Source organism: Rhipicephalus microplus, chromosome 9 (assembly GCF_043290135.1).
Source record: "Rhipicephalus microplus isolate Deutch F79 chromosome 9, USDA_Rmic, whole genome shotgun sequence".
Classification (NCBI taxonomy): domain Eukaryota; kingdom Metazoa; phylum Arthropoda; class Arachnida; order Ixodida; family Ixodidae; genus Rhipicephalus; species Rhipicephalus microplus.
In genome coordinates this window covers 48,781,486-48,801,425 of record NC_134708.1, presented here as the reverse complement: position 1 = coordinate 48,801,425, position 19,940 = coordinate 48,781,486, and the positions used below count along the sequence as shown (strand labels likewise).

The following is a 19,940-nucleotide window of genomic DNA, read 5'->3' as shown; positions in this document are numbered from 1 at the left end:
TATTTATTATTCTTATTTATTGAATGAAGGAAAAGCGTTGCCTTAAACGTGGAGTGAGAGTCAAGTAAAGAAGCCCCTGACTTAATTCCGAACGTTCGATTCAGTGTCTACATAAACGGGGTGGCCAGTGAACTGTTGTGAAGCGCGAGCAGCCGTTCGTTTACTAGCAGACGCTTCCTGCGTCGGCCTTGCGAGCCGAGAGAGAGAGAGGGAGAGAAGCGACAGTTTTGCGGATGTTTTTCTTGGCCGGCACGAGACGCAAGCATGGAAGGGGGGGGGGGGGGGGCATCGATGGCGCCACCACCGACTCGAAAACGCGACATCATGCGAATAGGTAGGTAGGTATAAACTTTATTTTTCCTTTGTAAAGGAAAGGTGCAATGGAAGAGAGATGAGGAGAGATTGCTACGCTCGATAGTCCTCCGCAGCCCTCTCTGCCCAACCCAGGATGGCCTCCTGGACGTCGGGTTTCAAGCTGCGCATGGCAGCCTCCCACTGCTCCTCATTACTAATTAGTTTTCGAAGGGACGGTGGAGGGGGGTGCTTAGGGCACCCCCACATGATATGATTAAGATTTGCTTTCTGTGCGGAGCAATATTTACAGGAGGAGGACGGGTAAAGAGAAGGGTACATGAGGTGAAGAATGTAAGGAGAAGGAAAGGTGTGAGTCTGCAGCTGTCGCCACAGTACTTCGCGCCTTCGTATGGATTTCGACGTTAGCGGCGGTAAGGATAAACGACCAAGGCGGTAGTGACTACAGATGTCGTGAAATGTTAAAAGGCGATCCCGCGCAGCAAACGGTGCCGTTGTCGAAACGGGGCCTGGCTCTTCCAGCGCCTGCGCCCGGAACGTAAATCCTCGGGCGCTGGCGTGAGCCGCCTCGTTACCGGCAAGGCCCGCGTGCGCGGGAGTCCATATTAAAGCCGTGTCTTGTTGCGGGGGATGGGCCAAAAGGAGGGAGAGGGCTGTTTTGGACACCCTACCCGCTCCAAAATTGTAGATGGCAGTTTTTGAATCACTAATAATAAGTGAATAATTTGGAACTGTAAGGGCCAGAGCTATGGCTGCTTCTTCCGCCTCCTCAGAAGAGGAAGCAGAAATAGAAGCAGCAGCAGATATCTGACCTAGCGAATTCACAACTGAGAGGGCGAAAAAAGGACGAGTACTGTATTCGGCAGCGTCAACGTAGAGCACTTCTTTAGAAGTAGAAAATCGTTTTTCGAGAGTTTTTGCACGCTGTCGTCGACGTTGCTCGTGGTGCACAGGGTGCATGTTTTTAGGGAGCGGCGGAATGAGTAGATTCTTGTGTATTTCACGCGGAATAGTGTGTTTGGCGTTAGTGGTTGGAGTTGGCCTGATACTGAGGGTATCGAGTATGTATCTTCCGGTCTGTGTGTTGGAAAGACGAGCATATTGTGAAGTTAAGTGTGCTTCAATAAGTTCAGTTAAGGTGTTCAATGTGCCTGTCTCCATGAGCCGTGCGGTGGACGTTCGAATGGGGACTCCGAGAGCGAATTTGTAGATTTTACGTAACAAAGTGTCTACGTTATTTTGTTCTCTTCTCAGAAGGAACAGATAAGGGAGAGAATAAGTCACTTTATTGAGGACGAAGGCTTGGATGAGGCGGAGGAGCTCTGCCTCTCGTAGCCCGCCATGCTTATTAGATATCCTGCCTATAAGGCGTAGAGTGTGGTCCACAGTTGTTTGAAGTGCTTTAATGGTGTGTGTGTTTAGTCGATTTCGTTGTATGTGTAGTCCAAGCACCCTGAGTCTGTCAACTTTAGGCACGGGTGTATTGTTCAGTGTTATTTGTATATCAGAGATGTGCTTTTCAGAGCCCCGATGGGCAGGAAGGAGGAGCAGTTCAGATTTAGTGGGTGAACAGGTCAGATTCATGTTACCCGCACAAACCACCACCCTGTCAGCAGCAGTCTGCAGAGTTTCCTGAATGTGACCATCGGAGCCGCCTGTCATCCAGAGGGTAATATCATCTGCATAAAGTGAAAATTTGAGATCTGATATGGATCTCAGCGTTCGAGCCAGCGGCATCATCGCGATGTTAAAAAGGAAAGGTGATAACACTGATCCTTGAGGTGTGCCGAAACTCCCCAAGGAGTAAGAACAAGAGTGTTCAGACCCAATGTAAATAGTTGCCGTACGGTTCGAAAGGAACGCAGATATGTAATCATGAATCTTTTTACCAACGCCTATAGCGCTCAGTTCACTCAATATGGCAGTGTGGCTGACGTTGTTAAAAGCCCCATGGAGATCGAGACTGAGAATTGCTTGAGTATCGAGGCTAGAGTTAGGGATAATGATGTCATGCTTCAGTCGAAGCATGACATCTTGACTGGAAAGGGATTTACGGAAGCCTATCATTTCGTGAGGGTATAAGTTGTGTTCTTCTATAAATTTGCTAAGGCGGTTGAGGATTACATGTTCAAGTGTTTTTCCGATGCATGAAGTGAGGGAAATCGGACGTAGGTTGGCTGTGTTTATGGGCTTACCAGGTTTTGGTATGAAAATAACTCTGGCGTCCTTCCACGCAGCCGGCAAGGTAGAAGTGTCGAAGCAGTGGTTAAAAAATTTAGTGAGGGCTATAATTGAGTTTTCATCTAAGTTGCGGAGAAGTTTATTATTGACGAGGTCAGGGCCTGGTGCAGATGAGGTGCGAAGGTTCGCAAGCGCGTGTCTAACCTCAGCCTCCGTTATGGGGCTACTGAGATCATCATTTGGTTGTCCGATATAGTCAGGTGCATCGTATCGATACGCGCTGGGTAGGTGTTTGTCACGAAGATCATTAAAAAGAGTGTTTAAGTTACCTTTGTGCGAGTGAAGTAGTTTGTTAATGTGATGATTATTTGCGGTACGTGATATGGTAGGGTCTAATAAATGCCGCAGGAGCTGCCATGTCATCTTGCTGTCTAGGTGGCCATGCATGCTTTCGCATCTCTGGGTCCATTGTTGACAAGCAAGCTGTATGGCATAGTCCTGAATTTGCAAATCGAGTCTCGCAATTCTCAGTCTCAGTCGGCGATTGTGTCGCCTCTTCTTCCAGCGTTTGAGGAGAGATTGCTTAGCTTCCCACATGTGAAGAAGTCGGGTGTCAACTATTGTAAAAGGCGTATCAGGTGGTAACATGGTGGTATGCGTTTTTGTGTCAGTGTGCAATTGCTGTACCCATTCCGAGATATCATCTATCTCAGTAGGCGCCGAGCAGTGACGGGCCTCGCGAAACTTGTTCCAGTTAATAAGGCTCAGGCGCTTGGGAGCTAAAGGTTTGTGTCGGAAGTGTATGGTAGTTTGAATAATGTAGTGGTCACTACCGAAGTTAATGTTCAGGTTGGTCCATGTGACAAAGTGAACGCGATGGCTGAGTGTAAGATCGGGAGATGTATCTTTAGCTACACTATTACCTAATCTAGTGGGCATGTCTATATTGTTGTGGAGGGTGAGGCGGTGATCCTGTATGTGAACCCACAAAGCCCTACCCTTGGGTGTAGAAACAGAGTGGCCCCATACCTGATTTGGTGCATTAAAATCACCAAGTATTAGGAGAGGGTGATGTTTCGCGGCCGCAATGGCTCGGGCAAAGAGAGTATTGAAGCGATGGTGTTTCGCCTGTGGCCTACTATAGACGTTTAATACGTATAAAGGCGATTCTTGAGTTTTACAAGGAAGGACCTCCAAAAAGTTGTGCTCCACATCGACGCCGTCGAAATTAGAGTGAGTTACCGTCAAATGTTTTTGCGTTAATATTGCAGTATCGGGAGAATTTAGAGATTTAGTTTGGTGTACACTGTAACCGGGAAAAGTTATGTTTCCGTGGGTCTCTTGTAGGGCAATGACTGCAGGGGGTTTGGGGCAGGAGGCCAAATATTGTTGAAGAGTCGCTTTCTTTTTGCGGAACCCCCTGCAGTTCCATTGCCATACTACAAAGTTCGAGCGATTAGGGTTTGCAGCCATTGTCGGGAGGGGGTGTAGGAGAGAAGGCGGGTACGGCTATATTTGGATTATTGGCCGTGACGGCCGCAATCCATGCAGTGGTCTGCTGCATTTGAGTTTGTACAAAATCTAGAAACTTGTCAAGTTTGTCATTTATGGCAGCTTGGCCCGTCTCCTGAGCTGTGAATCTGCTCTCTATGTGAGAAATCTTACTTTCAATGACGGCGAATTTCTTCTGTGTTTTATTTTCGAGGGCGTTTATCCTATCGTTAAGAGTTAGAACTGTGTCGCTGAGAGATTCTTCTTCGCGTGGTGTGGCAGGGGTTTTGCGCTTATTTGAGGGTGGCAGCTGGGAGGTGTCTCGAGGCATTGTAGTGTCCATGTCAGTAGGAGGAAGAGGTATCGTGGGTTCAACAGCAGGGGGCGATTGAGCAGGAATGAAAGATCTTGGTTCGGAATGCTGCGAAAGATTGCTAAGGGGCATTCGGGATTGTAGCTCGAGCTTTAACTTTTGAATTTCTGCCTTGAGGCTAGCGTTTTCAGCTAGAACTTTTTCTAGGCTAATGTTTTGAGATAAGGAGCAGTTAGAGGAAGCTGCCTGTGCCCAGCTTACCTTTAATGGGTTTGGCAGATGACTGGTGGAATGGGGGTTCGTTGACTGGGTCGGGAAGTCAAGTTCTTTGGGAGTCGAGTTTGGGCCCCGCCTCTTGCTCTTGCTGCGACCCCGCTGTGGGCCACGCTCTTGCGAGCGATTAAGGCTCGGTGTCCGGGATGATGGAACTTCTGAGGGCTTAGGTGTCTGGTATTTAGGTGTCTTAGTCTTGTAACGCTGTTTGCACAATGGGGAACCGGTGATGTGAGCTCCACCACACACGACACAGACGGGTTCACATTCATGGTCCATTGAGGAATCCTTCAGTCCGCACTTGTGACAGATTGCATCGGGAGTAGAGGGGCAGACATCCTGGCGATGTCCAATTTTTCGGCAACGGGTGCAGGCTTCCACCTTCAGTCGGAATGGGCGGCAGCGAAGCGTGCAGCCTTCGTAGTTGATGTAAAAAGGGACGTGCGTGCCACGGAAAACAACCAAGATGGTTTCGGTGGTGCTCAGTCGGCGAGCGGCCCCAATGGTCATGGCTGGATTACATCTTTGGAGGGTTGGAAGGATTTCCTCGTCAGCGTAATCCAGAGGGAGATGAAACCTTCCACGACAAGAATCTACAGGGTCGGCAACGTGGGTGACGACTTCGTAGGGGACTCCGTTGAACTTTAAGGTCCGGATGTTGTGGTATAAATCTGCTCGGTCCATGCTTGACGTACTCACGAGCACTGTGTGACTGGTGGGATTGACCCTGATTTGATCAGGGCTGCTGATGGGAAGTCCAACTGCTTTGAGAACGAGTTGTCGTAAGACACAGGGGTGCAACTTGGTACAGTCGAGACCCCCGCGTATCCGAAGAATCACCTTGTAGTCCGCATCGGGCAGTGGTGGAGGTTTAGGCTCCCATGAAGATGGTTTCTTCAGATCCGCTGCGCAGGTGTCAGCCGATGAACCAGTGGGACGAAGGTCAGCATGTAGAGCACGCCATGAGCGAGCGGCGTCGCCTCCAGCAGCGACGCCCGCTGCGACGCTGGCCGCGTCGCGCTGGGCGCCTCCACTCATACTAGGCCGGCGGTTAGGCCTAGCGCGGAAGCGGTCGAGCTGAACAATAAACAGTCAGCACTGTTCTCAAGGAGCATTATCACATCCCAACAAGGTGTCGAATGGGTGCCAGGTCCACTTACAGTTGGTGTGATGTGTGATCCAGGGTCCAAGGACCTGAAGAGGTGGTCATAACACGGTAAGTAGCCGGAGCCAAACGTACACACGTCAGCGTTTGATCGGGATCAAGACGCCCTCCCTCATGCGAATAAGCTCCGCATTTAAAACTGTTGAAGACTCCGACATTCATAAGGACGTGTAAGGCTTACCGTCACAAAACCGTGAAGCTAATTATGGGAGCATGCCATGGGGAAGACCTTGTGAATAATGTTGATTACACCGGCCGTTTATTATACATTTAAATGTGAGTGCATAAGCGCTTTTTATATTTAATCCTAATCATAATGCAATTATCGCGTTCGGCAGTACTAGTCGAAAGTTTAGTATCACAATGTGGCTTAACGACTAAAGGTTGTTGGAGTTTTACGTCCGGAACCCACGATATGATTATGAGTTGAGGGATGCGAAAATTTCGACCAGCTGGGGTTCTTTGATGCAAATCTAAATCTAAGGGCACGTGGTTGTAGCCTTTCACCTGCACGCAATTGTGGCCACCACCACAGAGATCTGATCATTATGTGTATGTCATGATGTGTATGATGATTAATGAAGTGTATGTCATGAATGTCATGATTTACCTGTCATGGTCTTTCTGCTCTTGCGATGGTTTTTTTCGCATGGCATATAGCAAAACTGGCATAGTACGACATGACAGCATGGCGGACATGAGTGAAGGGCCCCAATGGAGAATTCCTGACACGCATGTCATGCAAGTCATAACAACACGCCACGATCATGGTGCGCTCGTGGTCGTTTCGCTAGGTTGGCATGCACCAAATTTGGTATTACGTGACGTGAATGGACTACGAAGACAAATGCAGGCGCAAACATGACAATCGCGTCATGAAAGTGATGTGTGGCATAATTTACACGCCTGCTACTGCTGGTGTTGGTATTAAAACGTTAGGGTGCTGTCATCACGCGATAATAAACAACGTACTTGCATCATATCCAGATACCTGAGTGCACATAACATTGCTAATTGTGTTTACAGTGTACTATGTTCGTCCGCCTCGTAACGTTGTGCTGATTTTATAGTGACATGTTCACTTTTCTCATTCGTTCTTCGCACAGCATCGATTTCCACTTTACGTGGGATCTGGCAATTTTCAGTTTTATCGTGAATGCGCGGGACGGAAACGAATATATGTTTCAAATTTAGTATTGCAGCAGTATCGGTCAGCTTTGAAGACCACTCCGGAATCGCTGGGTTTATGGTGTTTAGCGTGTGCATTGCCTTGAGCTTCTCCGGGGGCATCACGCGTAATTTTTGTCAACAGGGCCTCATCGAGTGTGAAGCCCACGGAAAGAATTTATACTCTCCCTTAGCAGAGTACCAAGTACTCTTAATTGTTAACCCCTTTTTCTAAACAACCCAAGCCACACTTGGTTTCTTGCGTTCCTGTTGATCCACACTCGACCAAACATTATTTTGCTCTTTTCGAGCCCTAATCTTTGTTTATATGACCTCATCAAATGGGAGGCCTACGGGACGGCTTGCAACTCTCTCATAGTACAGTAACAAGTACTCTAAATCGTTACCCACTTTTTCGACGTGAAGCGATACTCATCATTTATGCAAGCAGTACTCGTACTGCAATATTTCGTCTGTTAAACGTGTCTTTCGGCCTGCCTGTATTTCGTAGGCTGTTATTTTTACAATACTGACAGGAATGTGATGTAAACACACAAATGTTACACATTGACATTTTATTTGTGTTTTCAGTTTACCATATGTTGTACATAATATCACACATCTTTACATAAAATTTTTTATTGTGTCTGCATGTACTGTTCTGCTGAGATCTTTTGTTGAAGTGTTACTGACGCTCACGCTTTATGAGAATAAATTTCTCGAAACACGGTTATCGTATTTCTCTATTTTTTATCTTTTCTCCCCTTTGCGTCAGTCCCACTTTCTTGCCTTTTTGGGAAGAAAAAAAATTGGCAGATCCCACGTACATTGGGAATCGATGATATGCGGAGCATGCATGAGAAATGTTGATATCTCACATTAAAATCAGCACAACGTTACGAGGTGGAGGTAAATGATGCCTTACATAACTTCCGTGTCATGATTATCATGTTTGGATGTGTCGTTTACCTTCGTCATCTATCCACGTCACGTGATACCAAATTTAGTATATGTGGAGCTAGCGAAACGGCCGCAAGCACGCAATGAGCGTGGTATGTTGTCATGTTCTTACATGACACGCTTGTCAAGATTATCATGTTTGCACCAGTCATATATTTCTTCATCCATCGACGTCTCGTAACACCAAATTTGGTGTGTGTGGAGCTAGCAAAATGGTCGCGAGCGCATCATGAAGGGCCCAATATACCACAATGTAGCGTTGATGTGCGCACACACTGGGCACACCGACCCAATGTTATCAAAATTCGAGCACTCTACATTCTGACGCAAGGCACGACCAGTGTCCGTCGGCGCAGCTCGACGGACCGGCGCGAAATGCGACATGCTGCACTTCGCGCTGATGCGTTACCCAGACAACACTACGTCTCCCTCTTTTCATGACGGAGGGACTTCGGACGCGCTGAAACGCGCATGCGTCAAGGCAACGCAGTGCGGCGCGCGCCTGCGTTTATATGGCAGGACCGGCTTCTGGCGTGGCAACGCCGGCGTGATACGACGAAATGAACGCCGGCAAGCACGCGCACCACGTCACGTCGAAATGTATTGGCGGCTTGACTGTGGCATGTAGTCATGTTCTCACATCACACGCATCTCATGATGATCACGTTTGCACCAGTGTCATACCTTCGTCATCTATTCATGTCCCGTAATACCAAATTTGGTATATGTGACGCTAGCGAAACGACCGCGAGCGCATCATGAGCATGGCATGTTGTCATGTTGTTACATGACACGCATGTTGTGATTATTATGTTTGTACCAATTACCTACGTAGTCTGTTCGCATCACGTTATACTGAGTTTGGTATACGTGAAGCTAGCGAAACGGCCGCCAGCGCATGATGAGCGTCGCTTGTAATCATGTTGTTACATGACACCCATCTCATGATTACCATGTTTGCACCAATATAATACCTTCGTCATCAATTCACGTCCCGTAATACCAAATTTGGTATATGTGACGCAAGCGAAACGCCCGCGAGCGCATCATGAGCGTAGAGTGTAGTCATGTTGTCACACGACAGGCATGTCAATATTTTGATGTTAGGGTCTGTCGCTTGTTTTCGCCAAGCAATCATGCCATACCATACCAGTTTTGCAACATGCCATGTGAACAAAACCACCGCAAAAGCTGCTGGGCCATAAAATGTAAATCATGACATTGTAGAGATACATGCCATGATTTTCATGTTATGACTAGTCACATATGTTCTTCATACAGTCATGTTATGCCATACCAATTTGGTATTGATACCATTATCGAATCAGCCAGGAGAGGTATTAGTAGTAGGCGGATAGATAGATAGATAGATAGATAGATAGATAGATAGATAGATAGATAGATAGATAGATAGATAGATAGATAGATAGATAGATAGATAGATAGATAGATAGATAGATAGATAGATAGATAGATAGATAGATAGATAGATAGATAGATAGATAAGCTCAAAGTCGCCGAAGTTTGCTAAAAAATGTTTCGCATTTGAAGGCGTGAAAGAACCTCGACGACCTTCGCAACAGCAAAAGCGTGCTGCTCTGCATAAAGACGCTTTGTGAGGAGAAGCTCACTTTAGAAAAACTGTAGAGTCTTGTTTTCAGAAAAGCTGACGCAGTTTCCTGATTCGGTAAAAGTTCATGGTTAACAAGCACTGATTTGATTGTCGATGATTTCTTAAATTTATGCCGGGTAGTTCGGCAAGAGCATGTTCAAAGCAAAGTTTCAAAAAAAAAAAAAAACTCCTTGGCGCAAACTCGCGAAAGAAAAGTTCGCCCTGTTTCTTCACGCGTGCGTGTTTAAAGCATGCATTTGTGTGCAAACGAACCACACCTTGCGTACTTTAATCGTATCAAGACTGATTGTTGGGCTAGCCTGTACTTGCTTAATGACATTCTTTAGCCGCGAAATATCACACAGAGTAAGGAAACACACAACGATAAGAACAAGCACCATTTCCAACTAAACTGCTCTGTCGACTTTAGTTAGTAGTGCCACTTTTCTTTGGTAGGTTTTGCACGTAACACGCCAGATATTAATATTATAGACCATACTATGCAAATAAGCACAAAACCGTTTATGATTAGCAAAAAAAGACAAAAAAAACAAAGCCTGGCGTTGAGTACCGTGTGGAATAACACTTGTTGAAATATATGCGCAAAAGTATCCTATTGAAATTTGACACTTGAAATCTTCTTTCCAGGTTTCACGCAGTGAACTCCGTGCCATCACTTTAACAGGATTTTCATGGGTAGTCACGTGTTATGGCAATCCCGTGATATTGTAGTCACGTGTTAGATACTTCGCATGGATATTCTAGTCAGGTGTTGTTATAGTTACAGGGATTTTCTTCACGCCTTGTTCAGCCTCTCTTTCTTCCTTTTTTATTTTTTTTTGCTTTTCTTTGCGAGTATTGCGCCCGTGCGCAGCGATGCTTTTCGATAAATGTTCAAAGCTGTTGGTAGCACTCATCGAATTTGGCTGAATTCTTCGTGTACCAATTGTGGCGCTTTATTTTTTGAGAAGAATGTTAATAACTTCATTCTATTGTTAGAATTGGTACGTACTTCTTCGCTAACATTGAATAGTTCTTTTACTCATATTTTTGTCGTTTTTTGGATGTAAAGAAACGAAATTTTGGAACGGCTATTTGAGCTCCGTTTGCAACAAAGGAGTGCCCAAGCTTCCAAGAACTAACCTGTGGTATGTCATAATGATTGCTGTTGTTTAACGTCCCAAAACCACCATGTGATTAAGAGAGACGTCCAAGTGGAAGGCTCTGGAAATTTCGACCACCTGCGGCTCTTTGATGCGCACCTAAATCTAAGCATATGGGCATTATGCATTTTCGCCTCTATCGAAAATGTGGCTGCCTCGGCCGGTATTCAATTCCGAAGCTTAACATGAGGTATGTCATCGCTTTTCTCAATTCAGTAGCAGTTAGAAGATGAACGTGCGCACTTTTATTACTGGCACATCATCACGGAGGTACACGTGCTGAAATGTATGCCTGTTAGCTATCAACTGATATTATTTTCGATACCTTGCAAAAAATACGAGCACGTATGTAAACATCATTTCCAACGTGCCACAAGGTTTTCACGGGACCATCTGTTGTGGGCTGGATAATAATTAAATAAATAAATAAATAAATAAATAAATAAAAACTGGCACGTATCGAATATATTGAACCAATTCGATCCCTTTTCTCGCACATACATTCAAGCCAAATGCAACGTGCAACGCCTTTATTGCCTAATAATCTGGGGCCGAATTCACAAAGCTTTCTCTTTGGCTACGCATTTTCTTAGCCAAAAGTTCTCTTATCTGGAGGGATTACTATAGCGCGGGTATGAATTTAACTTATTCGGCACTTAAGAGGGCAAGGAGGACACACGATAGCTGATAAAACGACAAGGAAAGAAAGAAGTGTGTGCCGATAATATCAAGGTAGCACGCAAAGCGTCTAGCATCGAGAGTATACGATGACAGCCAATGATTTGCTGCATCTAAGTTTCAGTTCCGCGAGCGTCTGCTACAGCGCTTACGGGATGCCGCGTACGTTGTAATAGGCGTTTTGGCGGGCTGTGCAAAGCCAAGCACTCGCCTTTCATCAACGACTGCAGCTAAAAACGAAATTGCTCGATGGCCTTAAGTCATCGAGCAATCCATGGACTATCTCGCCAAGTACAAGTAAACAACACTCCAGGTGTACCACATAAATGAAACCACACATAAATCGATGCATGCAATGTTTGAAAATGTGCCTCGAATGTCTTCCCCTATTTAACGCGACCAGTTACCTTACATTTCATTGAAGCTGCGCTGCTACTTAACTAATTCGGTGCAATATAGCATGGTATAGTGGTGAACGTAAGGGTGTTTTGTACCTATAGTCAAAGGTAGCCTTTGTTACAGTATTCTTATTACAAGACACATGAGCGACTTTGGTGCCTGCAGACGAATTGTGCGGAAATAGATAACAGCAGTAATCAAATGAAATTGTGAGCGCAATTTCGCTGGTTCCATGCACCGCAGCATTTTTATAAAGCCGGAATGCGAGAACGTGCATACGATTACGCTTAGGTATATGTCTACGTAAAATGAGGGAGACTCGTCGGGAGGTGTCTCAGTGCTAATGCTTTTCACAAAACACGGTGCAAATATTTCGCCCAGCGTTGTTTGAGTGCGCAAAGCAAGGGACGTGTATACGAATCGTGAGGTCGAGAGACGTTATCACACGTGCGAAAAGGATGAAAAGAGAGAGAGACTCTCGTTTCGGCTTCGCGAAAGCTTGAAATTGATAGATAATAAAGACAATTTTCTGGCCCAGCAGACGTCAGGGAAAGTCTCCGCAAAACAGGGTCAGATGCTCGGAGAGAATAAAAAAGTGGAGTACGCGTTATATGAGAGTGACAGCCACTCAGAAAGCGAGATGAAGTGTGACTGTCCTTAGGTGTGAGAATCAATGCTAATTAAGAGAGTTGAGTTAATGAGCCAAAACTTTCCTAAATAACGATAATGAAAGCAAACCGAGCATTCATCTAGTGAAAGTGACACTAGTGACAGTGAACTCATAATAGTTGATTAGCGCTGTCACAGGCCGATATATATTTTTATTTTCTTATCTATATTTGGAAAACTATGAGAAGGTAGCGTACGTTAGAGCCGGCTATCCCAACGTCATGACAGTAATGTATAAGAATAAATAGCGCACGGTTATACAATCACACGTGGTGGTTTCTATCTTCTAGTAACCTTGGGAAAACGCATTCTAACTATTTTTTCTATTTTTGTCAAAGTTTCACGGGACGTTTTTGCATTTGGCTTCATTCGAAGGAATGACGATATATCAGCAATAAGGTGAACGCAAGCACTGCTGCAGTGGACGAGCGGTTACAGCGCTCAACTACAATCTAGGAGGTATTTGGTTCGATTCGCAGAATCACTGAGCACTTTTTTTTTTCAAGAGGTTGCCCGGCCTGACATTATGCGTGGTGGCGGGTACTAATTTTTTGAGAAGTAGGCTTTTGCACTTGCTTCTTTCACTCCCTTTTGTTCCAAAAGCGCTGTACTGTGCTCCTTCAAAAATAAACAATTCAGGGTTCATAATTTTCTCCTCCATCCTCTCTTATCGCAAAAGTGTCCAGTGCTGAAATACCAATATCATACCTGGTATATTACTTTTCACGTGTTTGGATATTCGACCAGCAATCAGTCTTCACGGTGTTTTGAAGAAAATCTACACATGCAGTGAGCTAACTGCTTGCAGCCAAGTTGACTGCCTTTGTAGGGACACGCTTTCGTGCTAATTTGGTGGGCATCATCACATGCAGCAAGACCAAAGAGCACGGACAGTTAGAGCTGATGCAAACAGAGTGATTAGTTTGTGTCTTCTCTCCTGCTATTTGTCATGCTGCACGCTTCAGTGTAATGTCGCTGTCAATGGTTAAAATGAACTATAGCAGTTAATCGAGTTCTGCTGAGAGGGTCCCGTATTGTCCAGAATGGAACAGAACAATGGCAATTTGATTTGTGTGATAAAAAGATACCCTGCTTTTGGCTACTAGAATAAATTTCTAAACTGAAGTTTATTTTTTATTAACAACAGTTCCAGTGCAGATGAAAGGTGCATGGACAAAAATCGTGTATTCAGCTTGACTAGGTTTGTGACCTTAATTGTAATTGCGAATCGGTATCACAGTATGCATAAATATCACACACATATACAACCACGGGTGATAGCTTGCTTATTCTGATTAAAATTGAAAGGTTGAGATTGACATATTCAACCAACGCATACATACATACATACATACATACATACATACATACATACATACATACATACATACATACATACATGCATACATACATACATACATGCATACATACATACATACATACATACATACATACATACATACATACATACACTCAGGTGTAAATATTAAAATGAATGGCTATAAAACAACAGTTCTATTACACTCACTTTGAATATACTACAGAAAGTAACTTACGAGAGATATCCACCGGCACTGTTATGTCTGAACACGGTGTTTCTCGAATTATCTCGCAAAAGCTTGATGCATAGTTTTCTACTGCTGCCCAGTGACAAGCGGTTTTTATAAAAAACACAAGAATAAAGCCCTTGACAATGTCATGCTAAAGAAAAGGGCTGTGCATCAATATTTTGTAAAAGTCTGCAATATCACTCTGTTTATTTACATAGCTTGGCTCATTCACAACCCACTAACAAAGCATGTTAGGACACTTGGGCTGAAGGTTGACACAGCACGAGTAAATTCTAGACAAAACATGAATAATACAATTATAAGCTACTAAGCTCCTTGGTGCAAACAGTGTTTATATTGACAGCTATAGGTGCCATTTCGTTTCCCCAAAACACTTCTCAAAAGTAGAATCAACTTTATTTAGCTAAAAGTTTCTATTCTGGCGCATCGTGGTGGCTCAACGGTGGGAGCGACTCTTTCGGCCAAGAAAAGAAAGACCAATTATTTTTCCAGTTCGTGAATTCACCCCATGCTAGCATTGAGGCAGCTGGTAAGAGTGCTTTTGGAGAGAAGAAACCACCACATTCCCACCAGTTGTGGCCTTGGGTAGCTACTTCACTTGGACAAAAATGATGAAAAACAATCCTCAAGAAGACTTCAAAGTTTGCACATCAACACAGTTCCCATACAGCTGTCTATTGGTCTGCTTGAAAAATATTGAGTTTACTGGTGGGCAAAGACTGTACACTATGTGAGGTGATGCTCCAGTGCACTGCATGTACGTCTTGCTGCTGGCCTCAACTGCGATGTTGCTCAGCACATATGTGTAAAATAACAACTAATAATATGCCGCTGCAAAGTAATTATGTGTCATTTGCCTGAAACAGGGACCACAATAAAAGAACATAACAACATTTGCCTTCACAAAGTTCAAAAAATGTAAATAAATTTCCACAGAGTTTTCACAGTTCATCTGAGGATAGTATTATTGATTGTAAACACATTCTTACTTCCACTAACAAACTATTTTAAGATGCCAGATTCAATATTAGAGTATACCAGTACTTTTGTAGGGCTAAACAATTGTACAGGCACCTAGAAAAGCACAAGTGAATGCATGGTATAGCTACATATAAAAATAAGTACTTTTATTTCTAGTCTGAGTAGAGCTGCATAGATGATAAGTCACTTGCATTACATTATGAACAAACCTATCCGAGCAAAGTATACATTTAAAAAGTTACACCTACACAGTAGATAAGTAGACTGTTGAAGGACGGACAGGCAGTGGGATAATACCCAAGCACTAAAATCTTCTGTTAAGATATACTAGGAGTAGTGATGATCTACTTCCTTCCAAATAAAATAATTCACATAGATTCACTTCCCAGAGCTTATACACTCATGGCATCATTGGTGCTATACTAATGAGTGTACACTGAGGGATTACATCGACTAAGTACATGATTACTGCATCCATGGGTTTACTTCTTGTACTACAAAAAATGCAGACACAGTTACCATTGGCGACCATGGATGCTGTGATTTCTGGCATGTAAATGTAGAGGCACGAAGGCACTTAACACACATGTCAAAAACTTCAGCTCAAAAATATTTGCCCACTAACACTACAGCAGCTTTTAAATTAGTGTCATAGTTTGGTATCTTCCATGCAAAATTTAAATAATTTTGAATGCAAGCAAATGAACTGCGGAATAATGCACTGCTAAGAAGTTAAGCAGCAGCTGCTCCTGACATCACAATGTGCTCTTTCTGCTGTTGTAAACTTTGAGCAGGAGAACAGTCACTGGCAGTCCCTTTATACTTGTTGGTCTTCTGTGCTCTGTTCTTGATACACGGTACATGACCGTGGAGCACCAAACCCCTTGTTACTGCTGGAACTTAGAAAAATACGGATCATTGTTACAACCATGCTACATGCAAGAGTGTATAGTTGTCAATTATGTGCTCATATTTACAGATATTGTATTTTCAGAAGCCAATGACAAGCCTCAACACACACACACATAAACAGTGAAGACTGAAAATATATTTAATATGATACAAGAGCAAAACTACAATGTTATAGATGAAAGCATGAAACTTCTGCCAGACATAAAAAGCCAATAAAGTTTCTTCTATTTTGACTTTACACTAGGTGCGAGAAACAGACCACAAATAATTTCACTAAGAAATACAAGTTAGACTGCATTCCAACGCAACAGCCAATGTTCCTAACTTTAAGGCTGTCTAACATAGCCAGCTCACCGTACTGCGTATAGGAGCAAATGGGCAGTCTAGAAGACACAAAGAACTTGTGGATTATGAGTGTGTTTGTTGCTGACATCTATTATTATAAATGAAGAAAACCTTTCAAAAATGCACTTCATCAGGGGAAATAATCATACGCAACAAACACAACGGGCTCCTACAGGTGCCACCAACACTCACCATTATTGTTGATACCAGTGTCTTGCCGGATGGATATGCTGCGTCCTGCACAGAACACCAAAGGAGCGCTCCATGACCTGGATTGCATGTGTGCTAGCTGCATCGCTTTGCTGCTGAAATAGGCTAGCCACAGACAGAGAAATGAGAAGCCATGGCTTTGAAACACACTGAACGTCACCTTTAGAGATCAACAATGCATACTTAGGTCAGGTACAATTGTAGAAAAATATATATCACTATGCAATCGTGGTGAACATGTTCGGCTGAAACATAAGCAACAGCACTGAGAGAGAAAAAGCTACATTAGGTAAAAGATGCAGTTACTGGCCCTATGTCATCTGAAGCTTCTTCAATAGGTCTTTCGCCTTACAAGTTGTGAACAGCCAGGCAATTTTCACCCACTTGCTATTTCCTTCCAGAGCACTTGATCCACAGAGGGAGTCACAAGCTCGAGAGCTCAATAAGAAATCAAAGTATTTGTGCTCGTATCAAAGCACAAGCTTTTGAGCCTCACATTATTGGGGTTTCATTCATAAGCTGCAGGCTTTCAGCTTTCAACATTCTCAATTATCTTGCAATTTAGTTCTATAAATGTTGAATAAGAATTATGTGTAGGAATATTACAGGTATCCACTGAAAGCAACCATGCTTGGGTTTTCAATTTGTGCACAGTAAGTGGTGTTCACGTAATCGTATGTATTAAAGAAAAACTAACCTTGCAGCCAGCCGTTAGGCAGTTTCGTGCGCTCGAAGCTCCCAAGCAGATCGCAGTCCTTCCAGATGAGGCTGCCATGCATGCTTCCACGCCCCATCCGCTGAATGATAACAGTTCCAGCAGTGACATAGGCTTGCATAGTTAGGGAGAACGCGTCCTTCCTATTTTTGTACAGGTGCTCCAAGTAATAATGAGGATTGATGTGCCAGAATGTTCAACCGATGAATCACAGGACCTTAACAAACCAATCTCTGCGATCTGTGAAGAGCCAAAAACGAGATATTTAAAAACAATCATTAAAGCACTCACTTCTAATACTTATTTGAGGAAGCTATCACTTCGTTAATGTGACCAAAATCTGCTATAATCACTTTGAAATAAACTGAAGCCTCATTTAAAATTTACGTACCGCAATATATATGTCCTACTGAAGTATAGTACTAGCACAGTGGTAATCGTCTAATGAACTAACTTTCCAAAATAACATAAATTTTTTAGGTGCAACCTGTCTTCTGAAAAATAAATTCACATTAACTTTGCAACTATCAAACGTGGTCAATCGACAGGCCCAACCTCATAATCAAACAAGAGCTCACTTGTATCAAATCACAAAAAACTTTTTATGTATTTGCTCCATATTATATGTATGTATATAACAGTAGTATTATATTTTTCATGCTTCAACTTACCATAGAGAAACATTACATCTGATGGGCTTAAAAACTTGCACACGTTATAGAACTGCGTGAATTATAGTACTGGTGAAATTTAGTTCTGCAAGGTGAACTCACCGATGGCAGCATTTAGTAGCCGTCGGTGTCATGAGGAACCAAGTACGGCCAACAGGCAAAGGGCATCTGCAGACTGGAAGCTGCCAATGACAGCAATGAAGGGCTGGTCAGGCGTGCACGTCCATTGATAAAGTGTAAAAACTGGCCATGACCGGCTGTTGTCAAGGCTCTAGTGCCGTGAAAAACGATGGCCAGACGAACTCGGAAACCTGTAGTTAGGCGATATTGGCCAACAACTTCATCCAAAGCAAGGCACCGGTGAAATCTTTGCTTTTTCTGGGGGCCGAAGGGAAGCTTGACGTTCACGGGCTCTCGCTGCCACATAGAACTCTCAAGTTGTTACCGAAGAACAGTCTAGGCGCGCTTGAAAAGTAACACGATCCACAACAGAATGTAGCATCTCGCAGTTTTGGTTGATCACATCACAGCGCTAGGACTATGGTTATCACAAAAAGGAGAAGTGACGACTTAATAAACAAAAGCGCCAAGCTGCCCCACCACAACTTCGCCGGGCAAAACAGTTATCAACGCTGTCTTTCAATTTTCGGTCACACGAGCACAGCTTGTTCACAAGTCTTGGAACGTCAACACAGCACCACTGTTCACAACGAACATCGTTTCACTCCCGAACAGTACATTGCTCTCAAGTAAATAGAAGTGTACGGGCTAACTAGTGGCGAAGCAAGAACCGAGCGCGTAGTTCATACGTTTCCGTACGTACTTGGGGTCACTCAAGTGACGTGTCAAAACGCTGTCAATCCGAAATGTCGCACAGCACCCAACTGAGAAACTGGAAAGTCAAGCGAACGAACTGTTACCGGCACACAAACACACATTGCAGGCTTCTCGAGTGCTAGTTGCCGTCGATACATCGACGCCGATCCCCGCTTGATAACCACACCGACGCACAGGCTTCGCTGCGCTTCACCGTACACCATTGCACTGCCACAGCTTTCCGCACTGCTCACACGCGCTGAAAGAGCTGCTGTAATCACAACACATCCGGTCAAACGCTGAAGTAACTCGTGCGAGAAGCATTTGCTGAAAGTCGCACCGACCGATATGCTGTTTACGACGCCATGTTGTTTTCGACAACTGCACCGCACGTAAGAGAGCTCTTAGAAAGTACTTGCACTATTTTCACGGCGTGAAAAAAATTTCTCTTATGTGCGAGGGGGGTGATATGACGAACAGGACAGGCGTGCCAGATGAAAGAAGTGTTTTGGCAACGTCACGGAGTGAGCTGATGTAGAGGGTATTGCTTCACAACCAATCACAAGCTGTGCCTGTCGGCCAAGCCGTCGTCTGCTCGCGTTTGTCGTCTGCTTCGATCAGAGCATGCGACAGGGGATTCGCCTTCGCAACGCTAATATTCTCAGGTCAAGTGGCCGCTGCGTCGCACAAAATACATGTCAGTGGCTCGCTCTACCTTTGAATGATGTTCGTGCGCCAAGTTGAATGGCTGGTAATTGACGCAGGGATGAATTCAGCCAAGGTTTGCTCCAGAATCGTGAGGGTTTGCATATTTTCGGTGTCATACAAAGTTACTAGGGTCATTTTATTCCGATTGCTTGCCATATTATCATGGTCCATATCGGTGTCTGAACAGTGAGGGTGAAGATGCATGATTTGTTTGTAGTTCCATGCGTAATCACGCGCACCCCTAATAGGCTTTGGTTTACAAAGTACGCTTTGTTCCAGATCGTCCCAAAGTGTATCGACAGCTGTATTTCAGAGATCGCAACCATTGGACAGTTAGAGCCAATGAGCAAAAACTTTATGAACCACTCACTGAAAACTTCCTCTCATTTTTATTTCCAATAGCGTGCAAAGAATGTGCTCCCATTAACCTCTTTGGTGGTAATTTCCACCAATGAGGCGAAGATCTCGAGTCGCACTTTTAATTGGATGAGATAGGGCGCAACACAACAACATAACAAATAAGGTTGATCCTATGTCATGTCGCGTTCGAATGCACCGACCATTCACGTATCACATTGGTTTTCATCCAACCACAAATCTTTACATGCGTAGTTTTATGCCATTGACG

General features: G+C 44.1%; 2 protein-coding genes across 2 annotated transcripts; both read right to left on the bottom strand.

Annotated features, from left to right (window-relative positions):
• Window positions 1-434: 434 nt before the first annotated feature.
• LOC142771745 (uncharacterized) lies at window positions 435-5,825 on the bottom strand. Its single transcript, XM_075873605.1, has 2 exons — window positions 5,731-5,825; window positions 435-5,647 (listed from the first exon to the last, which is right to left on the bottom strand). Exon 2 carries the CDS (start codon window positions 5,606-5,608, stop codon window positions 3,950-3,952), a length of 1,659 nt encoding a protein of 552 aa, XP_075729720.1. The 5' UTR covers window positions 5,609-5,647; window positions 5,731-5,825; the 3' UTR covers window positions 435-3,949.
• Window positions 5,826-13,857: 8,032 nt separating this feature from the next.
• LOC142771744 (uncharacterized) lies at window positions 13,858-19,632 on the bottom strand. Its single transcript, XM_075873604.1, has 4 exons — window positions 17,891-19,632; window positions 17,100-17,357; window positions 16,385-16,507; window positions 13,858-15,834 (listed from the first exon to the last, which is right to left on the bottom strand). Exons 2-4 carry the CDS (start codon window positions 17,236-17,238, stop codon window positions 15,668-15,670), a joined length of 429 nt encoding a protein of 142 aa, XP_075729719.1. The 5' UTR covers window positions 17,239-17,357; window positions 17,891-19,632; the 3' UTR covers window positions 13,858-15,667.
• Between the last annotated feature and the right edge of the window lie 308 nt (window positions 19,633-19,940).

What these genes read in the sequence shown, in the direction of transcription:
- LOC142771745 (XM_075873605.1), bottom strand. Translation starts at nt 5,608, where the DNA reads ATGAGTGGAGGCGCCCAGCGCGACGCGGCCAGCGTCGCAGCGGGCGTC.
- LOC142771744 (XM_075873604.1), bottom strand. Translation starts at nt 17,238, where the DNA reads ATGCAAGCCTATGTCACTGCTGGAACTGTTATCATTCAGCGGATGGGG. An exon ending in GCCTAACGGCTGGCTGCAAG is followed by an intron (nt 16,508 to 17,099) that starts GTTAGTTTTTCT and finishes GTCTGTGGCTAG; the next exon opens with CCTATTTCAGCAGCAAAGCG. An exon ending in CACTGGTATCAACAATAATG is followed by an intron (nt 15,835 to 16,384) that starts GTGAGTGTTGGT and finishes TATTTTTCTAAG; the next exon opens with TTCCAGCAGTAACAAGGGGT.